Source organism: Manacus candei, unplaced genomic scaffold (genome assembly GCF_025592945.1).
Source record: "Manacus candei isolate 608988 ecotype Guabito, Panama unplaced genomic scaffold, ASM2559294v1 h1tg000061l, whole genome shotgun sequence".
In the NCBI taxonomy this organism is placed as follows: Eukaryota; Metazoa; Chordata; class Aves; order Passeriformes; family Pipridae; genus Manacus; species Manacus candei.
The window spans coordinates 930,929-955,369 of NW_026138109.1; the positions used below are offsets into that span (position 1 = coordinate 930,929).

The window sequence follows — 24,441 nt, forward strand, 5'->3', positions numbered from 1 at the left end:
ATCTGTACAGTTACCACACAAAATACCTGACTCTTAATGAGCTTTTAGAAAACCCTAGTATTTCGACCTGTTTTCCTGATTTGAGATTCAGTTTGGCTGAGAGGTCCGTCAGCGTCTTTAAATTGTGATTCATTCCTTCATGGGGCACCTTCTTGCAACTTATTCTCATCCTCAGGACCATGTGGAGGATGGTCAAAAGACAAACACAGTTTATTCCTAAGCGAGAACTCTTCAAGATGCGCTCAGAATATTCACATGCATGTCTTATTTTCCCCCTCCCTTGAAGCTGTAATTGCATGTAGGATAGACGAAAGAATTGCACTGAAGTGGCTGAATTCACATGCTGCCTTTAGGCTCTCATCCTGAGAACACATAGGAACAGTGGGAGAAGGGGGACAGTGTTGTTATAAAGTTCCCACCCACAGTAAACTGCCTGAGTGGAAATGCATTTCAAAGAGTGCATGCTCTCTGTTGCATTTATTCCTATACCCTTGACACTAATGCAGCTGAGCTTCTTGGGTGCACAAGATGCTCCCTAGAATGTCTGCAGCATTGCTAGGTTTGTGTTGTTCAGATGATTATCATTAACTGGTTTTATTACTCACAAGAGAGGTTTATAATCCAGCTGCCAAGGTGTTAGCAAGAATGGATGGCTGGACTTGTGGCACTGCCTTGGGAGGTAAGAAATCCAGTTTAGTTCCTGGGTCCTCTGGAGGTTTTTGTCTTTGGCATTTGGAAAACCACAGTCTTTCTAGTCCACTTGTGTGAAGAGGTATCAGCATCCTAGCTCTATTTATGTTTATTGAGCTTTTCAGGAGAGACAGTATCTTGCAATGCATGCATGCAAAAAGTCTTACACAGAGACAAAATAGCATATGAAGCCTTCAGAGGAAAAAGACCAAACAAGGAAAATCATGAGAATTGCTAAGTATGACAGTGTGTCACCAGTGATGAAAAAGAAGTGGAGTTTAATGTGAACATACCTTTAGGATTCCTTACAAAACCAAAGAATAGCTTGCTGACTCAGGAATCAGAGGCAGACTTACTGGAAGGGGTAAACCTCCCCACCTCTACTATGGCCCCAAAAGTATGTCACTTGCTTTACAGGATGTGATAGCACAGCAGTGGATGGCTGTTGGGCCATCATTATAACCGCATCTGAAAATACAAGGATACAACAAGTGGAGGGTGAGTATACAGAAGATAAGAAAATTTTTCAAAGGGATGCATGTTGAATAGAAATATAGAAGTTTTCAGAAGATTTACCTTTTGTTGCTGTTAGTAAAGGAAATGTTACTGTATTGCTGTCCTGTTTGCATGGCTATTGCTTTTGTTTTATTCACCAGTAGAATGCTAGATTGCAAAGAAGACACAAAAGCCTATTCTAGGCTTATCACGCTATAGTAGCATTAATGGATTTTGTCTACAAAGAGCTTTTACAGGATGAAATTACTTGAGTTCAATTTAAAATTAACAACCGTAGGCTTACCTTTCAAACTACTCTTGGGCAAAGTTCATGTTGAAATTGAATTTTCCATGCATATAGATTAAAAAGGAGTAAAGGGACAAAAGGATTAAATGTTTATTTTTATAGTACCTGTGCTGTAGACAGAGTAAAAAAATAAGCCTCAGAGAGTAGTTGGACATTAATATGTAAAAATGTTGCAGTGATAATAGGTGAGATAGGTGACTGTATGTGCTAATGTGTTAAACTACGTATGTGAAAAACATACAAAAAAAAATTGTGTGTTATCCAGAATTATCTCTAGCATAGTTGCTACAACCCCATGATTTTCTGTCTTAACTATATACTTGCAGTTTCTTGTAAATAATAATGGGGAATAGTAACTAGTCTTTTACAGTTTGTATAAAATAAGGAGACTATAAAATAAACATAGCATTCTGTCTATTCTTATTTTGAAATTACATTTTACTATAAAGTAAATGGAATTTGTCTCATTCCCGAGTCTCTCCAAAACTTAACGCATATTTACTGATACAGACCTTTGTACAAAGTCTGTCAGGAGGGAGCCTTATCCTGACAGAAATCATGTTTCCCCATCCTGAGTCACAAAGCAGGTTAATAGACCCTGGAAAATGAGTGGCAGTGATAAGGAATGCTGAGAAATACCTGGATTCACAACAACTTCTTGTGCCTGTGAACAGAACAGCTGTTTTAGGGTTCCTTGCTGATATTTAAAATCAGATGTTTGCCACCTCCATTGTCCCTTTGAATTCCTCTAGTTAAAAAATACTAAATGAACTTTTTAATGCGGTAATTCACTGTGTTTTTAAATACAGTGACTAAATGTGATTATCTCAGACAAAAGCAGTTAATGCAGACCTGCCCTTGGCCATAGTGAGAGCAAGTTCACATTTAATATAATTGTCAGTTAACGTCTCTATTAATTTGGTACCTCTTCCCAGGAAAAAAAAGCAAGCCACTGACAGCACACTCTGCTCTTTCTGGACTGAATCCTTCCCTGTCAGTGACCATCTGCTGATCCCCAGGGCAAAGAAGCAGCAGTTAATTTGTTAAACTGCAATAACCCTTAGTCCATGCTTTTTATAAACAAATCATTAGATATGTTTCACACTCTTAAAAAAACTCAGTTTCTTAGTTAATATATTAGGGTAATATATTAATAATATATAAATATTAATATATTAATAATTAATATAATAGGCTTTGCCTGTAGTCATTTTCTACACCTATAGACCACATAAGCAGAATTAAATTGTTTAAATGGCAGGTTCAGTCAATAAAGTCCTTAACTGTTGCCAAACAGTTTTTCCCAAAGGGTTCTGTCATTTTACTCTATTATTTTTCCTTGCTTAGGATGGGAAGAAACATTTCTCAAAAGTTTTATTCTACAGGGAGAAATAAAGAAGAACATAAACAATTTATATATTATTATATATTTTAGCAACTGATGGAGGCATCCTAAAACTGCTGCACAAGTACCACCAGCATCCAGAAAGCTCTGTGAAAGGCAGCAGTGGGCATTAGAGACTTCCTTGACCTTCCTCCAGGCACCCAAGGAAAACTGGGGCTTGGTAACAAGCCATTCAATTTTTACTCATAGAAATCAGCTGAAATCTGTGAAATCTCACCAATACAAGTGGCAATAGGCAAGTTTAACTTCCAGGCACAGCCAAAGTAAACAACAGTATGTGACTTTGATACTTGTTTTGCAAGATCTGGCTGGGGGTTAAGGTGGTATGTATGAAGTGTGGGCTGTCAGTGTGCGAGCTGGCAACAACCTGCCTGCTCACTTTTGGCTGTCCCTCCCCTGCTCCATCCACACAGAGTCAAGTGACTGCATCCTCCAGCGATAGTGGGACCTGAAAGCCACTCAACGGGAGCAAGAGTAGGGAAGAAAAGACCTCTAGGTTTTAAGGTGGGAGTGGACTGTTGTGGGAGGAAAGGCTACTGGGAAGTGGAGGAGGCAGTGTCCTGTCATCTGAAGACATGAGGGCTAGTGAGTGTGTGGAGAGACTCTCCAAAGCTCCAGAATTTCCCTCATCCTTCTCCTTCATTTTTCTATAATCTCACTCCTTTCCACAGATCTGACTTTCTCCAGTCACCCTTCCCACTGGAACTCCCTAAACCCACTCCCAGTTCTTCTCTCCCTGCTTTCAATCAGTTCTAAGTAACAAACCCCTCAAATACACTTGTTGAGCATTGCCACTTCTCCACCACAGCTGAACTGAATACTGATTTTTTCCCCCCATGTATTCCAGATTAATCTTGACCTTCTGAGACTTAATAAAATTCTGCCTCTGACCCCTTTCAGGTGTCCATTCTGGTTTGAGACACAAAATTTTAATTTTTTTCCTCCTCTGGAATTCTCTGAGACAAAGGACTTAAACAGGCAGAATTCCACTGTTATATCTCAGTTTATCCCAATACTTGTTGCCATTTGCCTATGTTTAAAGGATTCAGAAGCCTCACTATGTGCTGTTATAATCTCTTCTCACTCTTGAATTGTGGTTTACAGTCATTCTGAACAGTATTACTGGAAGTATCTTCTGGACCAGAAACAAGATACAGTAGAGAGAGCTGTCAGAGCAATGGCATTTCAGGGTCAGCTGCCTATCTCCCAACAGATGATGTCTTGTTTTCTCTCATTAAAAAATCTTCCATGCAGAGAGTAACGGTGGCAGATCCATCATGCTAATTTAGCCCAAGTTTGAAGATAAAATATGTATTCCTAAAACACACAGGCTACATGGTCAGCTTCAAAGTGCAAAACATATTTTGACGGATGTGCTAGCTATGTGACAAGTAATTATATCACCACATTTGCCTTTAGAGTTTAGTTTTGATTGGATAAACACATCTAAGCTACTTCAGTTGTTTGCTTTACATTTCCCTCTCAGCCACAGATGGTGTATGCACTTCTCTGGGTAGCCAGAATTCAAGAGCTGTATTTTTCTTTCAAGTCTGCATAGCTGTACAAATCAATGCATAAGGCCTATGAAAATCCCATTCAGTTACAAAGAAAACCTCTGAAACTGTTTATATGATAGTCAGGTAGCCACTGTTTTGCTCCTATTGAAAGAAGTGATTTTATTAGGAACATGAATTAGCTCTTCAAATCAAGTACTGGGTTAAAGGCTTTTCCGCTTTTCCTGAGACAGAAGGTGCAGTCTTTCAAAGAGATGATGTTCTTGCTATTGTTATAATGATGAAAATTATGCTGAAGATGCAAATACTGGATGCAAATACTGTTCATGTTTTTAAATAGATTTCTGCCTGTGATTTCAGAATAGGCAACCATTCTCATTATGAAGATCATTCATTTTGCATAGGGTTCCTTTCTCATTTTCACTCACACTATCAGAACAGTTTCTTAATAATCTGTGATATAAAACAAATAGTGAAAAATCGACCTGTGGATTTCCAAGGTAAAGTTGAATTAAGAAAAAAAATTAAGAAGAATGTTTTTCATACTTGCTTCTATAAAAATTTGGACTAAGGTCTTTTGAACTTACTGGTAATTGAAGAATGTGCTTAAGCATCTTTTGAATAAGCTCTTATAAGGTGGTAAGCTTAGCAGCCTGTTCTGTTCAACCTTAATTACTCATCACAACTTTAGAAACATGTTTTGACATAACCATGTAAATGGGCCCAGAACTGAAATCACTGTTTGAATTACAGCATTTATACACTAGCCAGCAGTCAACCAAACCACTTGATAGAGAAAGTAATATAACCGATCCTGAATACCTCTGCAATTATATTCCACATGTTAACCTTCCAAGAGCAGTTCATGTGAAGGTGGAGGTGGTTATACAGGTATTTAAGTGGAAGCTCCCAAACCCAGAAGGAATGCTGCTTCAAAAACATTTGGATTACTTTCAGTTCTTGTTATTCCTACAGTGCAGATCCCATTCAGATTTGTGTATGTGAGCTGTTTTTGGAAACCAAGGAGAGAGTTGAGTGATTTAAAAACACAAGTTATTTATTCAATAGTTTCAGTACAGAGAAGTTAGTGAAACTGAAAAAGAAACAACACTTTGTTATACATATTTGCTTTCCTTCTTCCAGATATATCTTCTAGTGTAGCATTATTTTCTGAAGTATCCAGGTAAAAAATATCTGCTGTCTTAGTGGGGGAACATGAAGTTGGTTTACTAGGATTCTTTCAGTGTATCATTGTTTCAAACTTTTATTACCTCAGATAGGTAGAACTGTACCTACCAAAACATCACAAAAAGCCTCGGGAACAGCTACAATTGAAAGAAACTCTTCAGAGAGATACAATTTGTTTCTAAGACTCCCTAATTAACTTGCTGTTTTCAATTCACACTATCTCCTTACTTACTACATCTATTTTCTCCCCTCAAGAATTAGTACCTTGGCCCTGTTTTCTTGCTTTTCAATTAAATGGGAATTCCTTAAAATCATCTGCAGTTGATACCACATTTCCCTATTCCTTATCTTTAAAAAGTGGCTGAACTACAATTCTTTCGGTAAACATGTCTGATTGACATAAGATTCTTCATAGGTATTGTTCAAGGCTTGTTATAATTTCTTGAGGCACTGATAGCTATACCTCAGATTTTGCTTATAGTCTTATGCTCTGATATTGCTTTTTAGTCCTGTTTCAGCTCTATGTTGGTATGTGTGCCTTATCATTAGTTACATACTTTACTCTATCAGGAATATGCAGCAAGGTATATAAGCCCACTTTAGTCAGTAGAACTTTAAGATAAGAGAAAGAGAAGAAAATAAGAACTCCTAAGGATATGCTGGATAGCAAAATGCAGGTTTTATTATAACTTGTGTTCACATGCCTGCATAGCTTAAATTGGCTAACATGAATAAAAGAATTACTTTTGTGTGAACTGGTAACTGAATTTCAAAGTGTAAAGCATGTGTTGCTACTTTGTCCTTCCTCTTCTTACTGTACTGCCTAGATGAGGCTAAAACCTGACACAAAGGTTTTTCAATACCAACAAGTTATTTCTTCCTCATCTTGAGCATTTGTTTTATTCTTTCTGCTAAAAGGCATTTTGCTTTTCATTCAAGACTCAGAAACAACGTATGCTAAACCATAGAAAAACTTGAACCACTAAGACCTTGTATCTGGTGTTCATTATTTCCAGCAAGAGATGAAATGGTCATCTCCACATATAGCTGCAAGGCTTTGCTGACCATATTCTTAATATATGCTATATTTAGACTTCAGGCAAAGTTTAGTTGTATGGGTTTGTAGTCACACTGACTTCTTGGGAAGACATGACTGTTAACGAAGACACAACTAAAGTATATAAGATGGGATAACACATTTAATATAAATATGAAATACTTTAGATATTATGTAAGGTCATATGCAAATTGCAATTTCTTTTGTTTCAGAATTATCTGTTCTTTCATTTGCTTGGAGACCTCATATTTCTTCTCACCAATTCATATGTGCTCCTTTAGAATGAAGAGGACTAATGCTGGCAGCAGTCAGACCGAGGTTCCAGCTTCCTGTACAGCTTTACTTGAGGCACCACCTCCCTCTCTGTTGGCCAGGCAGACCTGTGGGATGGCCACTGTTAATCTCCAAACACAACAGAGGCATTATGTAGGTCATAAGTTATATTTTCTTTTACTAATGAAATGGCATTTTTTTCACACCCTAACAAGACTATGAATTGAAAACTTCTGAAAATAAGAAGAATTTTCTAAGCCCAAATAGGAAGGTGGAAGGCTTTAAGAACTAGATCCAAACCCAGCCCATTTTATAGTTGGAAAGAGACAGAATATTGTGTCTTTAAAGTTTTTTAGGGGTAAATTTGGAACACAAGTGTAATTCTAGGCTAACAAAGCTCTCATAATGGAAACAAAGGAAAAAGCTACAGATGGAAACATGTTAACACCAGAGCAAAGACCACAGAGTCTAACTGTATTGCTTTTATTTGTATATTCATTCAGTAAAAAGAAAAAAACAATCTGAACATGAGAGATAAATATTTGAATACTCTGTAAACAATATTAGAAACAAATGCTTTTTATGAACAAAAAGCAAAACTGTAGTCCTCATAAAATGTACCACACCAAAGTTAAAAAAATCCAAAGGTTCAGTTCATCCCAGAAAACCAGATATTATGTGAAATGGGATTATATTTTTTTAGGGTTTGTCTCCTTGTTGATTCTCAGCAGGAACATGAAGGTACAACTTCTAATCAATCTCTTGAAGTTTCTACAGTGCCACAAGTAGAGAGTTAACCAGATCACAACTGTGGACTGTTTTTTTTTTTTTAAATCTCCACATCTTGCTCTAGAAACCCATTATTTTTTCCATTTCACAAAAAAGAAACCAAACTAAGAATGCAAATGTTTTCTTATGTATATATGAGAAGAAACCCTAAGATCCTAAATCTAGGGCTTCCAAATTTCTCAGTTTCTTAAACACAGAACCCCTGCTACCAAGGCCAATATCTATGATCACTTAGTCTTCAAATTCAGCTAATAGCTCAAACAAGGTTACCAGTATAGAACTAGGACTCTTAATTATTTTTTGATTGCTATTGTTTTGCTATAGCACTGTTTAAAGACCTTACGTAGAAGACTCATGAAATGAAAAATGAGTCTACATCACTACCAACTTTAGAGGGGTGATACAGAAATGAAAAAATATCATATGTAAATTCCAGCCTGCTTGGCAATATAATATATTCAAATTTCCTCATGCAAATCTTCTTGCATTACTTTACCAACAGTAACATTTTGGGCACACAGGGAGGAGTAAATACCCTGTATAAAATCAACTGTAATATTTATTCATATCCTATAGGTTCAAATTAATTAAATTTGTTAAAATTATACTAAATTTATATCAGCATAACTACAGTCTGAAACTGGTTTTTACTTTTGACCTTGTTCTATCATTAATATTTGCTCTTAGACTGCCTGTTGTTATTTTGCCAGTAAGGTTACCTAAAGGTCAGCCAAATATTTCTGGAAACAAGAAAAGGGAGAACAGGTGAAAAAGCCTTTTCAAAATCTGTTTGCTTGCTTTCATACCCATGTGTTCTTTTATAGAAAAAAAATATCTAACCATAGCACACATGGTGACCAAAATGCCAGAAGGCAGCAAAGCATCAAAGGAAAGAGAAAAAGATTTTTGATGGAGAGGTTTTGCTTCTCTCATAGCGTTCCTTCACCTTTGGCTACAGTATCTCTGCATGCTGACATTTGTCAATATATCAGATAAAGAGCTGCAAATTGCTTCAAGCATTATTTACTCAGAGCACCTTCTCCCTTTCCCTGTAAGTCACATGAGTTTGATTAACAGCAGGCTCCAAGTCACTTGCCGACATTTGAGCTGCAAATATAACTGCTGACTGCTCTTGGCCTCTATTTAATGCTCAAACTCTCCTTGTAAAACACCCATTCTTTCATTTCTCTGTCCAGTTTTTTTTTTCCATTTTTATGCCTTTCTGGATCTTTCTAGGAAATAATTTTGGTCACAATTGGCCACACACATTTATCATTACAATGTATGCTTAAAAAGCTATTGCCATTAGACCATTCAAATAATTTTTCCTATCAGTTTTCCAGCTGTTTAACTCAGAACTTTTCTACCTAGTCTTAAGTTCCTATCTGGTCCAGCTTCTTGTCTGCTCTGCCAGTGAAGTTAGAGACCATTTTATCACATAATTTGTATTTTTGAACTACCCACAATTTGTACTTTTTAAGGCATCCAATTCTAAATTTCTAGCCATACCCAGTAAAGGGATTTGGTAGGATTTGGGAGCATTTAGATTACTATATGAATATCCTGAGTCAAGAGAACCACATTTTTACATGAGGTTTTCCTCTACAGATTTTATTTTTCCAGAGTAAGTATATGGTATTAGCATGAAACTACAAATTATGTTTTGCTTTTCTGCTGTTAACTATCCTATGTCTTGCCAAGATGAGAGTTTGTGTATGCCTGCTGTAACAACCTTGTACCATGGAAAACTAGTGTTGTAAGAAGAGCAGAGGTAGCTTATTTCAGTACTTTCAAAGATAATTGTTTGTTTCTCAACTTTAATTAGAAGGGTAATATATCATCCTCCTCCCTCCGTTAATTAATTTTCCTTACCAGAGCTATCAGGGCTCCTTATATCAGTAAAACCTGATGATTAGTACAACCACCTTCTTGCTAATAATAAAAAAAGTCAGTTGCCTTTCCCCTAATTTATTAAAATTGGGTGGGATGTGGAGAGCAAACATACCATGCACTTTGTTCTCTTAATGAATTAAATTATTCTGATGTGGTAAAGTGGTTTAGAATGTCTCAGTCCCTGATACACTGTTAGGTCTTTTTGCTTTAGGGCACCTTTTATAAAACATCCAGTGTTCAGGTCACTCAAACCATGATGTGCAAACACTGGTCATACTGTTCCTATGTACTGCTACTGAATGAAAAGCACTGCTTTCATCAGGACTTCTACATAAGTATTATCTTGACAGAATCTATTTAACTGATGAGATTAGAAATTAAAGCAATATGACTAAAAGGTGTTCTACAGTATGCCTGTCCCTCAAGTTGTTTTCCAAGATAATGCTTACTTGGACAACTTGTATCTATACAGCTAGCAATCATGACTAGGCTTCGTGAACGAAGATTTGGGAAACAGCTGGCAATACAATTTTCCACCAAAGTATGTTTGGAAATAGGCATATTCATTTTAAATTCCCATTTTACTAATATCTACTAAGTAACCAATACATTTTTATGTCAACTCCACTTTCAGAGTTTGTTAACTGCTAGTGCTATAAAACCTTCAATTTGTCAGGTGGTAATCTTGTGTTAAAATGTTCAAACTCATTAAATTGCACTGACATGAGCAATAGATGATAAAATATTGTGCTCAGCCCTTCTCAGGGTCAAAGTCTGAGTCATAGATTGATTACTTTTCACACAAGTTTACAGAAAATTATTTTTGCAACAGGATTTGACTGAATATACACCTGTGCTTCTGTGAATAAGCTCGCTTCCATTTTTGGAACCAGACTTACTACCTCATAGTCAACACATGAAATTTTGTTCCATTAAAACACTTTGATCTTGTCCCTTCTATCTTGACATGCAAGTTCCTGCTGACAAGCTTTTTTATGAAGATAACTAACACTGCATTAGGTACATATTCCAATATTAAATTGAACTTGTTTTCAGATGAAAGAAATCCTACATGACTGCTATGTAGGCTAGAAGGCATGTGTTACAGGACTTGTATTCTGCTTACATTCTGCTATTGTTCCATGTTAATCTTCACTTTATGTTATAAAATGAATGTGCCATAAAGCTACACAATGGCCAAAAGACTCAAGTGTTTACAATAAACAGAATGACTAATACATAAGTTTAGGCCTGGCTTGGCTTCTCTCTTGATCAGGTTTGTGGGATTTTCAGTGTATATATGAGAAATTTTTTGGTTTTGTTAACTGATGTTCTGTTCAGCTCACAAGGTCTTACTTATAAGCTAGAAAGAAAATTGCATGTATAAAATAATCATTTGGAAATAAACATTTTTCTTTGGATATATCAACACACTGCATCTTCATAATCACAACTATCAGATTCATATAAAACAGGAGGGTCTTCTAAATAATTTTCTCCAGTTGTAAATCAGTGCTAACTAAACTACATTTGAGAAAGGTTGATATAACCCAAGGCTACTTTCAGAAATTCTACTACTTTTAGTCATGGTGTCTGTCCATGCTCAAATATCCTTCCCAATAAAGTGTTTTCCAGTATCTGGCCTAAATCTCCTTTGTTTCAATGAAAGTCAGTTCATTTCCCATTACAACATCCTCTCTGCAGCAACTCTCTGCACATGGATTCTATTTTCTGCTCAATTATCTCAGTTCTTTCCTATTACTCTCATAGGAATTACTTGAGAAATATCCGCTTGTTCTTGATGTTCTCCTATAGATTCCCTTCCAGTCACCCTTCATTTAGAGAAGCACCTAAGGCAGCAAGTCTCCAGAGTGATGTATTATTGCTGCTAAAAAGAAGAAATAAAGAGTTCCAAAGGTTAAGAGGAAAGCAATGCAAAATGTTAAAGATCATGTGTGATGGCAGAAGGACAATGAAATCAGTTTCTTGCATCTCCCTTGTTACATTATTGAGAGGCCTACTTAGCCACCTCTGCAAGGGCTAAAGTAGTCTTTACTCTGTAGTTCCCACTGTCAAAATGACATCCCGTGATCAGCAGACAGTTGCCAGCAATGGCTATGGCTACATGGAAAACAGTCAAAATACTGAATAGCAGGAAGGGCCTCTTTCCATTTGTTAGCTATTAAAATACTAAAGTTAGCAAATTTCTTAATGATCGAAAGTTAAAAAAAAAATAAAATCATTTGCGGTCATCTAAAGTAAATTCAGTTTGCTATCTAGCTGTATTTGATACTGACTCCCAAAGTAAAGTAAGGACTGTCAAAGGAAAGAAGTTTTTTCTAGACTAGTTGCATGAGGAAAATTAATTATCCATTGACAAGAACAAGATGCTTTTTTGGGCAGACAAGGGGAACACCTTACCAACACTGTCTGGACGTTTTAACTGAAATTGTTGACAACAGACTTTAGTAATTACAAAAATCAGAGCAGCAATTTTAATTTTCCTTTCCCCACCCCCGTTTATTAGGTCTAGGCCAACTGCTTACCAACACCCTTACAAATACTTACTCCCATTTGCTCTTGGCTCCTCATTTATGCCTCTTTTCTCCTAGCTCCTTACCTGCTTTCACCATTCTTTTTATTACAGTTTTTTTTTCTTCCTCATCTGTCAGTTGATGCCTTGTTTCTAGATTTCCTGTACCACCATCATACCTGTTTAGAAGTTTCCTTCCATTTTTCCAGGAAGTCAGGCATTCCTGCTAACACTGTACATTTGTGGGAAAGCCTCCATGTCCACATGTCAGCCTGCAGTACATGAGCGCTGCTTTCACAGGTGCTTGGGGGAATTATCACAGAACCAGTTAGGTTGGCAAAGACCTCTGAGATCATCAAGTCCAACCTTTGACCGAACCACCACCGTGTCAACTAGACCATAGCACTGTCTTTTCTTAAAGACCACGTCCAGTCTTTATTCTTAAACACCTCCAGAGACAGTAACTCCACCACCTCCCTGGGCAGCCCATTGCAATGTCTAAGAAGGAATTCTGCGAAGAAATTCTTCCTAATGTCCAAGCAAACCTCCCGTGGCGCAGCATAAGGCTACTTCCACTCCTCCTCTCACTGGTTGCCTGGGAGAACGCTGGTTGCCCAGGCCCCTCTCTACATCTTCCTTTCAGGGAGTTATAGAGAGCGATAAGGTCTCCCCTGAGCCTCGTTTTCTCCACGCCAAACACTCCGAGCTCCCTCAGCCGCTCCTTATGAGACCTGTGCTCCAGCCTCTTCACCAGCTCCGCTGCCCTACTCTGGACTCTCTACAAGGAATCCCAGACCCCCTCCCACTGCGGTCCCGCCTCCCGGGCGCGCCTACCCCTTTAAGGGCGCGCTCCCCGCGGCCCCACGTGTGCGATCAGCTGACGGCGCGTCCCTCCCTCGCCGCCCGCCCGGCCCCGCCGTCCCTCCTCTCCTCTCCTCTTCTCTCCTCTCCCTTCCCCTCCCTCCCTCCCTCCCCTCCCCGCCGCGCCGTGCGGGCGGCAGCGCGCCCTGACAGCGTCGCCGGGGCAGCGCCCGCGCTCTCCCGGCCCCGCTCCGCCGAGCCCCCCGCGCCTCCCCGCTCTGCGCGCCCTCCCCGCGGCGGAGGAGCTCCGGCCGGCCCAGCGCCGCTGTCAGCCGGGCGGGCAACCGCGGCCCCTCCGGAGAACTCGGCAGCGCGGCGCCCGGCGCCTCCCCAGTACATGGATTACCTGGTAGGTTCCCGACCCGCACCGGCGGGCACGTCCCGAGCGGCGGGGGCGGTGTGCGGGGGTCAGGTGAGCACCGGCGGGGCAGCCCCAGGGCGGGGGGCAGGAGGGTCCGGCCGCGCTGCCCGGCCCGGCCCGCCGGGCTGTTAAAGGGCGATAAAGCGGCCGGGCCCCGCTCATTTGGCTGCTATTAGGTTTCTAAAGCTGTGACCCGGGTCGCTGTTTTTTTCCTAAATGCTGGAGCTTAGGGCACGCTTGAATGAACTAAATTGCTACCGCGGGCGGGTTCAGCCGGGCGCCCGGGCAGCTGGTATTCGGGTGTAGCGTTTATGGCTCTTTAATGAATATTGGCTGCATTCGTCTGCGAGAGCTTGTATCGCAGGCGCGCACCTCAGGATGGGGTCGTGGCCGGTGTTTGAACTCCCCTGCAGTCGAACCCTGTGGCACGGCCGGGTAACGAGCAGACGGCTTTGTTTTAGTGTGGTACCTGCTTACCTGGTCTTTTCAGCCTAACAGTGTGAGAGCGTAACGAGCACATCCCATGGCTCCAGTCTTGTTGACATCCCACTGTTCTAGTCTTGCTGCTTTGAGCGCTCTGCTGTGAATTGGTTCCCCTTCCTTCGCCGTGGAGTGCTGCAAAGCTGCAGATCGGGCAGTAATGGGTACGCATCTTCTGGCTGTCCCTGTTGGTTACTGATATCAGGTGCGATCAGGAAGTATTTGGAGTCAGAATCTTGACTCTAATGTCTTCACATGAGGTGCTCACGGATGTAGGCTTTCAAGAGAAGTTCATCAAACACAACAGAATCTCTGACGATGCTCTTTTTAGTGAACTGATTTAAAGATTTGCCATGTTGAGGTGAGAGCTGCATGCAGTGGCTGACTTTTCCTTTTATGACAATGAAATTAACTGAACCAGAAATACCTTGAATTTATACTTTCATATTCTTGTGTCCATGTAGCTTAAATTTATTTTGGTTTATTCAGCTTTATACCTCCAAAAATGTTTTACGCTTACCTTCCTGAATTCAAATAACAGAGAGTGAGTAGAAAATGAGTCCCTGTGTAGAAGAAATAGTAGGCAGACTTCTCTTTAAGAACCTAGTTAATGAAACACTGATAATAAACTTGATGTGTGTCAAGTGCAGCCTTGTAGCTCCTTGAAAGCCTGGAGCTGTTTCTTAGATTTTTTTTTTCCTTTGTAAACTTATATCCAGACAAAACTGGCTATTCTCTACTTTTTGAAGTGCTTGCATTAACCTCTGTGACTGCTACAGGCTGTTTTGTGGAAGGCAAACCACTCGGAGAACAATAAATTTAATAAGCCTTGGAAACTGAGAGTATGTTTTTGTATTAACCAGAGGGGGGAGGGGATTAAATAGCTCTACTTTTTTTTTTCCTGACTATTTTTCTCCATTTGTTCCTTTTCCTCTTTACTTTGTGTGGCCTTTTTTGGTGTCAGCTCTAAAAAAAACATTGATCAACTGCTTCAGGCACCTCAGAAAGACTGCTCTAACAAAAAAAAAAAAAATAAATTGTGGTGGTGAGTTAGGCAACTAGTTGTGTGGACCCACTTTCAGCTTGGAGGACTAAACTGTTGTCACACTCTGTTCCAGTGTAAAGATGGGCCTACTCTTTATCCATGCAAGATTTGAAGTTATAATGTGGACATTAAGCTATGTATGTAGAACAACTGCCTCATTATTTCCATAACAACAGTAACAAAAAGCTCTACATGTTAAGGAATTTTGTGGGTTTTGCATTTATGTTGGGATCTTTCACCTACATTGCCATCAAAACATAAGCAGAAGGTACTTTTGCTGGTTCCTCATGTTGAGCAGTGAGACTTTCACCTATGCTTGCAGTGTGAAGCAGAGAGCAGAGCAAAGTATGCAGTTGTTGCTGGTTGCAGTAGTCCTGTGACAGAGTATTAGACACTGTTTTGGTTAGCAGTGGGGCTGAATGAGTGAATTTAGTGGAGGGGGAGGTGAGGATAGCTGAGGTCGGGTTCACTGCAGCACAGACTCAGGAGTTGTTCCATCTCCACAAGGAGTCTACCCTCAGCCAGCTCTTCCCAGACTTGCATAGGAAGGTTGTTTTTCTCATTTTATCTGAGTCGGACCTACATTGGTGTAGACTTCTTTTCTCCATTGAGGAGCAGATCGCAAGAAATACTGAACATCTGTGGCACCTTCTAATATTAGCAGTTATTGAAAGCATTCAAATCCTGCTCAAAGCCAAGTCACTTGGAGCCTGGTTGGACTATGGCCCTGAAGCTATTAGAGGGAGATACCCAGAACCTGACTAGGGCCTCCCCTGCTTAGAATGCGATCCTTGGTTTATGGCTAATGCAATTTGATAATGAGCTGGTACTACTGTAATGCTCTGGTCTGTTTTTAGTTATGCATTGTAACCAAAAAGTATCACCGGCCTCTGTGTCTTTACTAGCTAGAGGAGGCTCTTGAGCTTGATGTCTTTTTTTATTTTTGTAGTGATATAATTACAATGTTAGGAGTGGTGTGGTTTCTTGTTTTGTTTTTGATCAACGTAGCTAAACCAGGTTCCATCTCCAGAAAAGAATCCATCTTCACTTATTTAGAGGCATCTTTTACTTGTGTTATTCTTTCTTTTAAAACATACTGTGCAAACACAGCTGCATAAATGCAGTTTTGTACGTTTTTGTGACTATGTAATCTGGTGCTCTATCTGCAACCTTCGTCCGCTTCATTCTTGCTACATTGTGTCTGAAAGGATTATAGTGTATACAGAGACTTGTGTTGGTTGGCCTATGTTCAGTAGACTATGCTTAATTTAAGAAATTATGGCATGACGCATCTTGTGAAAAGCATGGCATGTGACCAGTCTTACAGTTTTTGCTTTGGAGAACTTGTGGGAAACAATAGAAATGCTTCAGGTTTTCATACGTGCTACTTACGATGCAAATTTTAAGCAAGTAGAATTTCACAATACACTTCTTTAGAGGCATCTCTATACTAGATAAGGTTCTTACATTGAATGGATGCATGTATCAGCCTGATCTGTGTAGAACTTTTATAAGCTACTTGAGAGGGTGATGTAGAAATTTGAATGTGTCTCTTAACAAAAAAAAAAAGGTCTTTTATTTGCCTAAGAGGTTTACAAGATAAAATTGATAACCTGTTTAGTTTTGTATATTAGCAATTTTATTATGATAGCTTATCTCCCTAGACTGTATCCCAAGATACTATGTAGTATCTTAGTTGTATATAAGAATATTTCTTGGGCAGGTATTGACGAGTAAATTTCAACCGGAAATGGAAGATGACACTTCTTACATGAACAACCACTTCAACTTCAATTTGTTGGAGTTTGTTTTTGGTTTTTTTGTGTGTGGTTTTTTTAGTATAACAGGTTTTTGGATTCTCTTTTTGTTCTTTGTACATTTGTTAGCTGATACAAACTATTTTACTCCTGTATGCGTGCCCAAAAAAAGCTAAAATTTGGGAAGTTTTTGAGTAATAGTAATTAAATTTTCAAATTTTAGATTAATAGGCCTTGAAGTGACTTAAGAGTTTTTTCTTGGTTTCTGAGTGGTCTTGACCTTACATTCTGTATTGTTAGTGTTCACACTAAGTCTTTCTTGACTGGGAAAAGCTGCATATGCCAAACTCTGGTGTTCTTAATACATTAGGTGATATTAAAAGGAAAAAAAAAAAGAAAATGTTTCTGAACAGCTTTGCTTTCTTGGACAGCTTACTTTTAAGACCTTCCCTTTGAAATAGTTAGACCCTTTAATTTAATTGGACAAGCTTGATTTAGAAAGTGGTACTACAGGATGGATCATGATCACTTAGTGGCTCTGGTCTACTTCATACTTGTCTTTCATTGCTGTTGCCAGTTCCATTGTTTGGAATCTGCAGGCCATAAAAAACCTTTTCTCTTGTACTACAAATGCCATTAGGGAGGAATATGTTTGAACATTAGAGTTTTGCTTCACTGTAACTTTAAACCAGTAGGTGTTGCCCTTTGAATAAGGAAAGATGGGGAAAGGTCCATACTAGCAACTCTGTATTTTTCCTCTGAGACACGTGTATGTTTTTTATACATCTCCTACAACATGAGCAGCAAAGGTCCATGTAGCCTTGCCCTTACTGTTTATGCTAAACACCCCTCTCATATGAATTTTTTCTTTTGTCACATAAGTATTACTTGGGCTGTCTGACTCATCTATCAGCTGTAACATCCTTGAAAATTTACACCCTCTGTAGAACACAAGGGCTTTCATCTTATTATCTTTCAGTTTGGGAAGATGATAAGGGGTCTGACAGTTCTTTTAAAATAAAAAATATAGCTGAATGCAGGAAAGAAAGTAACAGCTGTAAGATCAACTAGTGTACAGGGTGCATGCAACTGTATTGGTGTTTGTGAATTGTAGTCATCTCTACTTATTGTCATAGGTTTGCATTGCAGAGTGAGCACAGATGACATGAACTTGATATTTTTTCAAACAACTAGACTGGAAAATGTACTTCACTAATGAATTTTCAGTCCACAGGGCTGGGTCAGAACAAGTGTCTGAAGTATGAATACTTAGTCTTCAACACTGGCTCTTGCTATGCACCACCACACTGTGTTGCTCTGCAGAGTGCTACTCCTGAATACTTCAGTCAGACCTCCAAGACCTCCAAGCTTGAGGCAATGTGGTGATGAATTTCACAAAAGGTTAGAAATGCAAGCTTTTAATAAGTACAAAAATCTGCATTTAGTAAGGACAGAATATTCCTCCTAATACCACATGCTGATTACCATTTTTGGCTTGTCGTCAGTATCATCAGCTCATGTTTTTTAATACTGCCAGCTTGTGGTGTTTATTTTCTTAAACTGAGTTCTGAAGTTTGTGATTATGTGAGGCTATTAGCTTTCCATTAATAAAAGAAGCATTTTTAGTTTAATTTAAAAACACAACTGTGGGCCCATACAGCTGTAAAGCCATAAGAAGGAAAACAAAAAAGTTTTTTTTGTTCTAAATGTTTTTTGTATTTAAATCTTGTTTGTTTGTGTTCTGGCTCATAATGCTCTGAAGTATGTTGTTTTGCTGTTTTTCACTGTGTGTGCAGCAAAACCTTCTGAAGTGCAAGCTGTCCAACTGTATAAAAGTCCCTCTGGACATAAATAGGGTATTTTCAATTGAATAAGAGATGTCTAGGTCACATGCTGGAGCCCTTCAGAGTACAGAACTTACCTTTTGTCTCACTGGCAACCTGGTGAGGTGACTATACTAATTGCCAACAAATGTGTAAGTAACTTCCTTCTGTCTGAGGAAGAGACATAAAGCAGGAAATGTAGATGACAAATTCTCCTATGTTAGATGCAGTCCTGCCCTAGGGCCTTGTCACCAATAAGGACAAACAGTTGGAAGAACATGAATCTTTGTACAATGCTTTGGTGTATGTTTTGGTGGAGCAATAGAAGAAAAATTTTTTGCAGGACCCACATTAGCTTCTGACATTGCAGAGTCTGAGGAAACAAGATGGCATCCAAGAGCCAGTAGGAACTGTTGATACGGGGGAAGTAAGTTTGCAGATTTTTTTCTTTGTTGTTATTGTGATTTGGAGCTTTTGTATGGAAGAAACATCTGTTTTCTACATTTTATTAGCTTTTACAGCAACTACTGCCTAGTTTTCCTTTATATGATTTTTGCCTCTATTAGAGATGAAAAACTTTGAAGCAATTAAAAATGAAGTAGTAACTTTTAAATCTGCCAATATAAGTTTCATAAACGAGCATTGATAGCACAGCTCTGGCAATGAATAAGAGGAGAAAGAGAATGCAGAGATTATGAGGGAATTTAATGTTTGTGTTTAGTAGTATACATTTCATATCCTTTGGGTGGGCTGATGCAGGCACAAATATTAATAGTGCATATTGAACCCAGGAAAAAAATCATAGTACCTCTTTTTGGTAGTATTTGTAGTAAAATGGCAGATTAAATTGAGTGTTGATAAATGCAAAGTTGCATATCTTTATAGTACAAGTCACGTGGCAGTATGGGTGCATGGATAGGCCCTAAAATACCATCAGCGCTCAGGAAATGGAATGAGGATTCTTCTTTAAAATGTCTCTTCAACCCAGACATCTGTCAACAAGCTTAGAGTATTAAGAAAAAGAGGGAAACATCTCATTTTTACAATGCTTCAAATGTAAGGTTTGCTCTTGGCTTAAATGCTACATTTCTGGTTGCATCATCTCAAGAAAAGAACCGAAAAACTAAAGAAGATACGAAGAAGGATGACACAGTAATTAAAAGAAAGCAATTGCTTCCAGACAAGCAAGGTTTATATAGTTACAGCCCTTCGGTCTGAAGAAGAGACAGCTGGCTGGTGTGAGGAGGCTGTATTATAGAAGTCTTTGAAATCATAGAGAGAGGGTAACTAGGCAATAAGTAATTTTTTACCAATAAAAGAACTCACTGACAGTTATAATCCAGGAACTGCATTTTCATATGAGTTTGGTTGAATTCTGTGTCTCACATTACATCTCAGTAATGTTAGAGTGGTCAAGATGAGTTGATCAGGAATTTGTACAGTGTCTTCAAAGACAGATCAATTGTGGGTAGGTATTAAATGTGATTGTAGGCTAGTGGAGATCCTGAAGTTGTGATTGCTGGAACCTGATGGTAGGTCCATAAGATATGATTTCCTGTATGTCCAGAATGCTTTGATGTGAGCTAAATACTTCCATCCCTCCTCACTGAGGGGACAGCTAGAACTAGTTCTAGAACAGGAAATTGCAGTTAAAAATTGAGATATTCTGGATGGTGTCCAGGAGCTCTCCCCAGTGTAAGCAGAATTGCATTGACTGCACAGGAGGTGAGACTTTGTAGTTTAGAGGGATTTATGAAGGTACTTAATCTGCTCCAGGGGCATGTAGCTAATGGATTTCCTTCTTCTTGGAGGTGCTGCCTTGACATATGAGCAGAGGTTATCAGCCTTCCAACATTTGTGTCTTAATGAATTTATTACTTCATATGTAAGGCCCACCACACTGAGTGAACCTGAAACTGAATTGACATCTTTGTAGAGTGATGATGCACTCTGCAGTGAGTGATCTCTTCTCAGTGCTTTATTCTTGCCTAGAAACTTGTATAATTTTGTGTTTCAGCAAGACTGGAGAAAAGGTCCAGCATTCTTGAGAAATATCTATGCTGTTCTTGCAGCTATTAATTTTGTCCTGGCTAATCTGCATCTTTCACTGTCTGAGCCATTGCAGTCCTGGAAACAGTCATGGAAAACTGTCGTACTGAGAATATTGCCTAGAAGAGGGGAGCGCATTGTTCTCTGGTGCATCCACCTCATTACTTTTTATGATGACAAGAGATTTCTTGGATCCTGTCCTATTTCCTGTTCACATATCATTGCTTTAACATCAGCATCAGGTTTCTTCCTAGACTCTCAACTAAGATTTATTTTTCTAATGATTATGTACAGGGAGGCTGGTATTTTAGAAATCTAATTATTCAGCATTGTTATAGGTTTGAAAAGAGATATTGGAATTCTCCCCCCCCCCCCCCCCCCCAGTATCAATTACTGGATAGTGTGCACCTACGATGTCCCCCTGCTCTCTTTTCCGAGGCGGGGGAAGGCAGGGGGGTGGGCAGCGGAGGGGAGAGTTCCTTTTAAAACCGGCCGGCAGCACACCGGCCTTTTGTCTGTGGGTTTTCCTGCCTGCTGCCCGACAGAACCGGCAGCCACCTTCTTGTTCTCCTGTTTGATTTCCGCCCCCCCCCCCCCCTTCCCCCCGACGAGAAACCTTCTCCCTGCCTCGCACAGCTGACAGGGAGCGGCCGCAGTCCTCTGCCGGCCCTCACAGCACCTGCCGACCTCTCAGAGCGAGGTGTCTGCCTCAGGCTACGCCCTGTGCCGGTTCTGCGGGTCAGAGAATCTTCCTGCGGCAGCTGCCTGACCCTTCCACCGCCCACCACCGCGGGCAGTTATTTCCTGAGCTGTGGAGCCCCGAGGTGTTACCGAGGACCGTGCCCATCGCCCTGGGACCGGCGGGAAAACCCCCTTCCCGGCTGGCGGTGGAGCCGCCATGGCTCACGTGGCTGTGGGCACTTGTGGAACTGGCGGGAGCAGCCCGCGTTCGGCCCCGACTGTGGCGGGGAGCCGCTGTTGCTCATTTGGGTTTGTTATATATATATATATATATATATATATATATATATATGTTAATAAAGAGCTGTTATTTTCTTTTTCCACACCTCTCACCTGAAGCTGCTTAATTTCGAAGTTCTAATAACATAGAGGGAGGAATTTGGTTCCCCCTTTTTTTTTTTCCCTAACACGCCCTCCTTAGCAAACATTGGTCTCTTGCTGAACTAAGACAAGCATTAAGAGAGAATAATAGAATATGAAATTATTTTGTGTGTCTTTTATCCTTGAGAACTGTATAAAAAGCTATTTGGGGGGTTTAAGTTAGAAACGTTATTAATGGAATGTGCTAGAGGGCTGTGACGTCTTGTGCAGAAAGAGAAGCCTTGGAGTTACTAGTTGGAGTTCAGTACACAAGCTTAGCAAAAAGCAGTTCTGGTCAAAGTTCCTTCTACCTTTACTGTAGCGTAGTTGTGTGTGCTTTTGGGTACCCCCTTTGTTCTTTAAAGCACATAAACACTGAGAATTTGTTTCAGGCTCCATACATATAGGTGTCTTAAAACCTGCATATTTTATACACTTGTGTTACTAATTTTTGCAATTTTATGCACTGAAAAGATGCAGGTAAGAACGGAGGTGTAAAAGCTTTTGCCTGGAAGATCCAGTAATTCCAAGCGATTACTGGATTGTATCACTTCTTTATAAATGAGCAGAAGGGCTTCTTGATCTTTGCTTTACTAAAGAAACATATTGCCTGAAAAAAACCTCCTAACATTTTGCTTTTCTCATGTTGCTTTCTGGTTTTGTGGTTTTGGAGCTATACTAAGTGCTGTGATTTATTTAGGATTATGGCACAGCAAGTTGAGGTCGAGGTGAGTATTTCTGTTGGTTGGCAGAATTGAAGCTACCACCTCCTGCGGTTCTCCCAAGTGTTGAGCCTTTTGTATCTTTTCTGAGGAGCTGATTGGGATCCCCTCCCCCTTTTGCCCAACAAGGTTCTTGGGGCTAGTGCTTTCAACTCGGTGCTTGCAGCTTTGAAGTCATCAGTTGCAGAATATGCTCGAATTAATCTTTTAAAAAATGTGGTCTTTTGTAAATATTATGACTAGGGATTTAATTTTGTGTTTACTGAGGGAATAAATATTAATTAAAACAATGGCTTTGTGCAATTGCAGACTAATAACATGTGCCTGTGGTAGAGCTGTATGAGATTTTTTTCTTGTTTTAAACATTGAATACTGAAAATATTTGACTGATATTTGGACTGATAGCTGAATGCTTGAAAAAATGGACAGAACAAATGCTTGTTGTGAATGAAAGGTTGCACAGCTGCAGGCAGGACATCTTTCTAAGTCATTATGTCCAGCCACGTTTTTAAAAGGTATGATTAAAATAACAGTCTTGGGTGAATATGAAAGTTAGCCATGAGTTTAGTTTCCGGTGGGAGAAATTTACTTAACGTTTGTAAGATGACTCTTTGCCTAAGGAGAAGGGTGGGTATTGGCATGTTTGACATATTTGACCTGATGACTCCGTTTTTCACTTTGGACATATGAATTCACATCTATGAAGAATTAGTTTTTGTAGAATTGTATCAAATAAGATATCTTTCTTTCTTTTGTAGTATTTGTAGGTATATTTTTACTTTTTTTTTTCTTTTATTTTCATGCTTACCATGTAAAATCCTTTCCGAAAGCAGCAGTAAACTGTAAGTAAATTAAATGCAAATTCTCCAACACCTGTTTTGTTACCCAGTTGTATGGTCCCAAATGAGTTGTAAAACCAAAGTAGTGAAAGATTACAAGTATCAAGAATTAACTCCTCATTGTAGCAACAGATTATCACATATATTGTAATTCAGTGGTCAGATGATAGTCTGTAGGATAGTATCACTAAACTTCTAATTATGTCAAATCACTGTCACTTTTTCAGAGATTAAACTGAAATAGTATTGGGGAGGAGATGTAAATTTTTGGAGGTAAGGATAGGTGAATATAAGAGAAATTAAGCGCTGGGATTAATGACCCTTTTTAACATGATAGACTGTAGTTTATAAGTATTATCTTGGAGGCTTGAAGAAGGGATTACTTTGATTTTTTTTCTTCGGGAAATGCATAGGGGAAACATCCATTGGTACTTTATGTGACAGTAGGATGGGGAGATAATTTTAGAATTCATGCCTTATTAAAGTCTTGTGGTTTCAGAATGTTGTCAGTAGCAAACCCAATGACAGATGAGTAAGGTAACACAGGTGTATTTTGCTTTATTCTACTGAAGAAAGGATCTACAGGCACCCGATGGGGAATTTGAACTGCAGCTTAGTTCTCCCGCTAACGTATAGCCTGAAAGTACTGAACAAAAATAAAAGAAGGAAAACAATTTGTAATGCTGTGCTAATCTAGAATAAAAGCAAACTGTATACATTGAGAAATTGTAATGGTTTGCTGCTGCTGCTGCTGCATGTTTACTTTTCTTGCAAGCAGAAATAATCATTTACTTAAAGTTGTGTCTGCCATCAGCATAAAATATGTCACGATAGTGAAAATATAAATCACTCTATGTATCACCCTATGTTTCAGTATGGGCTTCAATTGCAGCAGGCTCAGGTTAAACATTAGGAAACTTTCTAGCAGAGAGGATAATGAAGCACTGGACTAAATTGCTTGGGGAAGTCATCCATGCCTGGAACCTTTGGAACAGGGTCTGCAAATACTGTCAGAAGAGGTAATGGTATGGTTTATAATCCCACCCCACCACTTTGTGTAACATAGGATTTCTCAGTCAGTGCCTATTTCTTGGGATTTTATTTTTTTTCTAGGAGAAACTTGGGGCACATAGACTTGGCTGTTTGTTCTTAAAACTGAAAAAAAAATTCCTTGCAATTGAAATGGTGCTTTGAATCAGCATTTCCTTTTCAGTAATAATATGCTAGATTGCTTCCAGTAAGAAAAAAAAAAATCAACC

The 24,441-nt window shown here is 39.3% G+C and overlaps 1 protein-coding gene and 1 long non-coding RNA gene across 4 annotated transcripts in view; both read left to right on the forward strand.

The window, feature by feature from the left end:
* The first annotated feature begins 1,141 nt into the window (after nt 1-1,141).
* LOC127478738 (uncharacterized) lies at nt 1,142-10,854 on the forward strand. Its single transcript, XR_007907303.1, has 2 exons — nt 1,142-1,188; nt 6,938-10,854. It is a non-coding gene; the product is annotated as an uncharacterized LOC127478738 (long non-coding RNA).
* A 1,589-nt stretch (nt 10,855-12,443) lies between these two features.
* Nucleotides 12,444-24,441, forward strand: part of ARL15 (ADP ribosylation factor like GTPase 15) — a 234,636-nt gene continuing 222,638 nt past the window's right edge. Inside the window, exon 1 of one of the 3 annotated variants that reach the window (XM_051804810.1) lies at nt 12,444-13,354. In XM_051804810.1, the coding sequence (XP_051660770.1) occupies nt 12,869-13,354 (486 nt within the window). In that variant the 5' untranslated portion in view covers nt 12,444-12,868. Of the gene's footprint in view, nt 13,355-23,406; nt 24,202-24,441 lie in introns of those variants that run through there. The other 2 variants (XM_051804811.1, XM_051804812.1) reach the window with 2 other exon arrangements.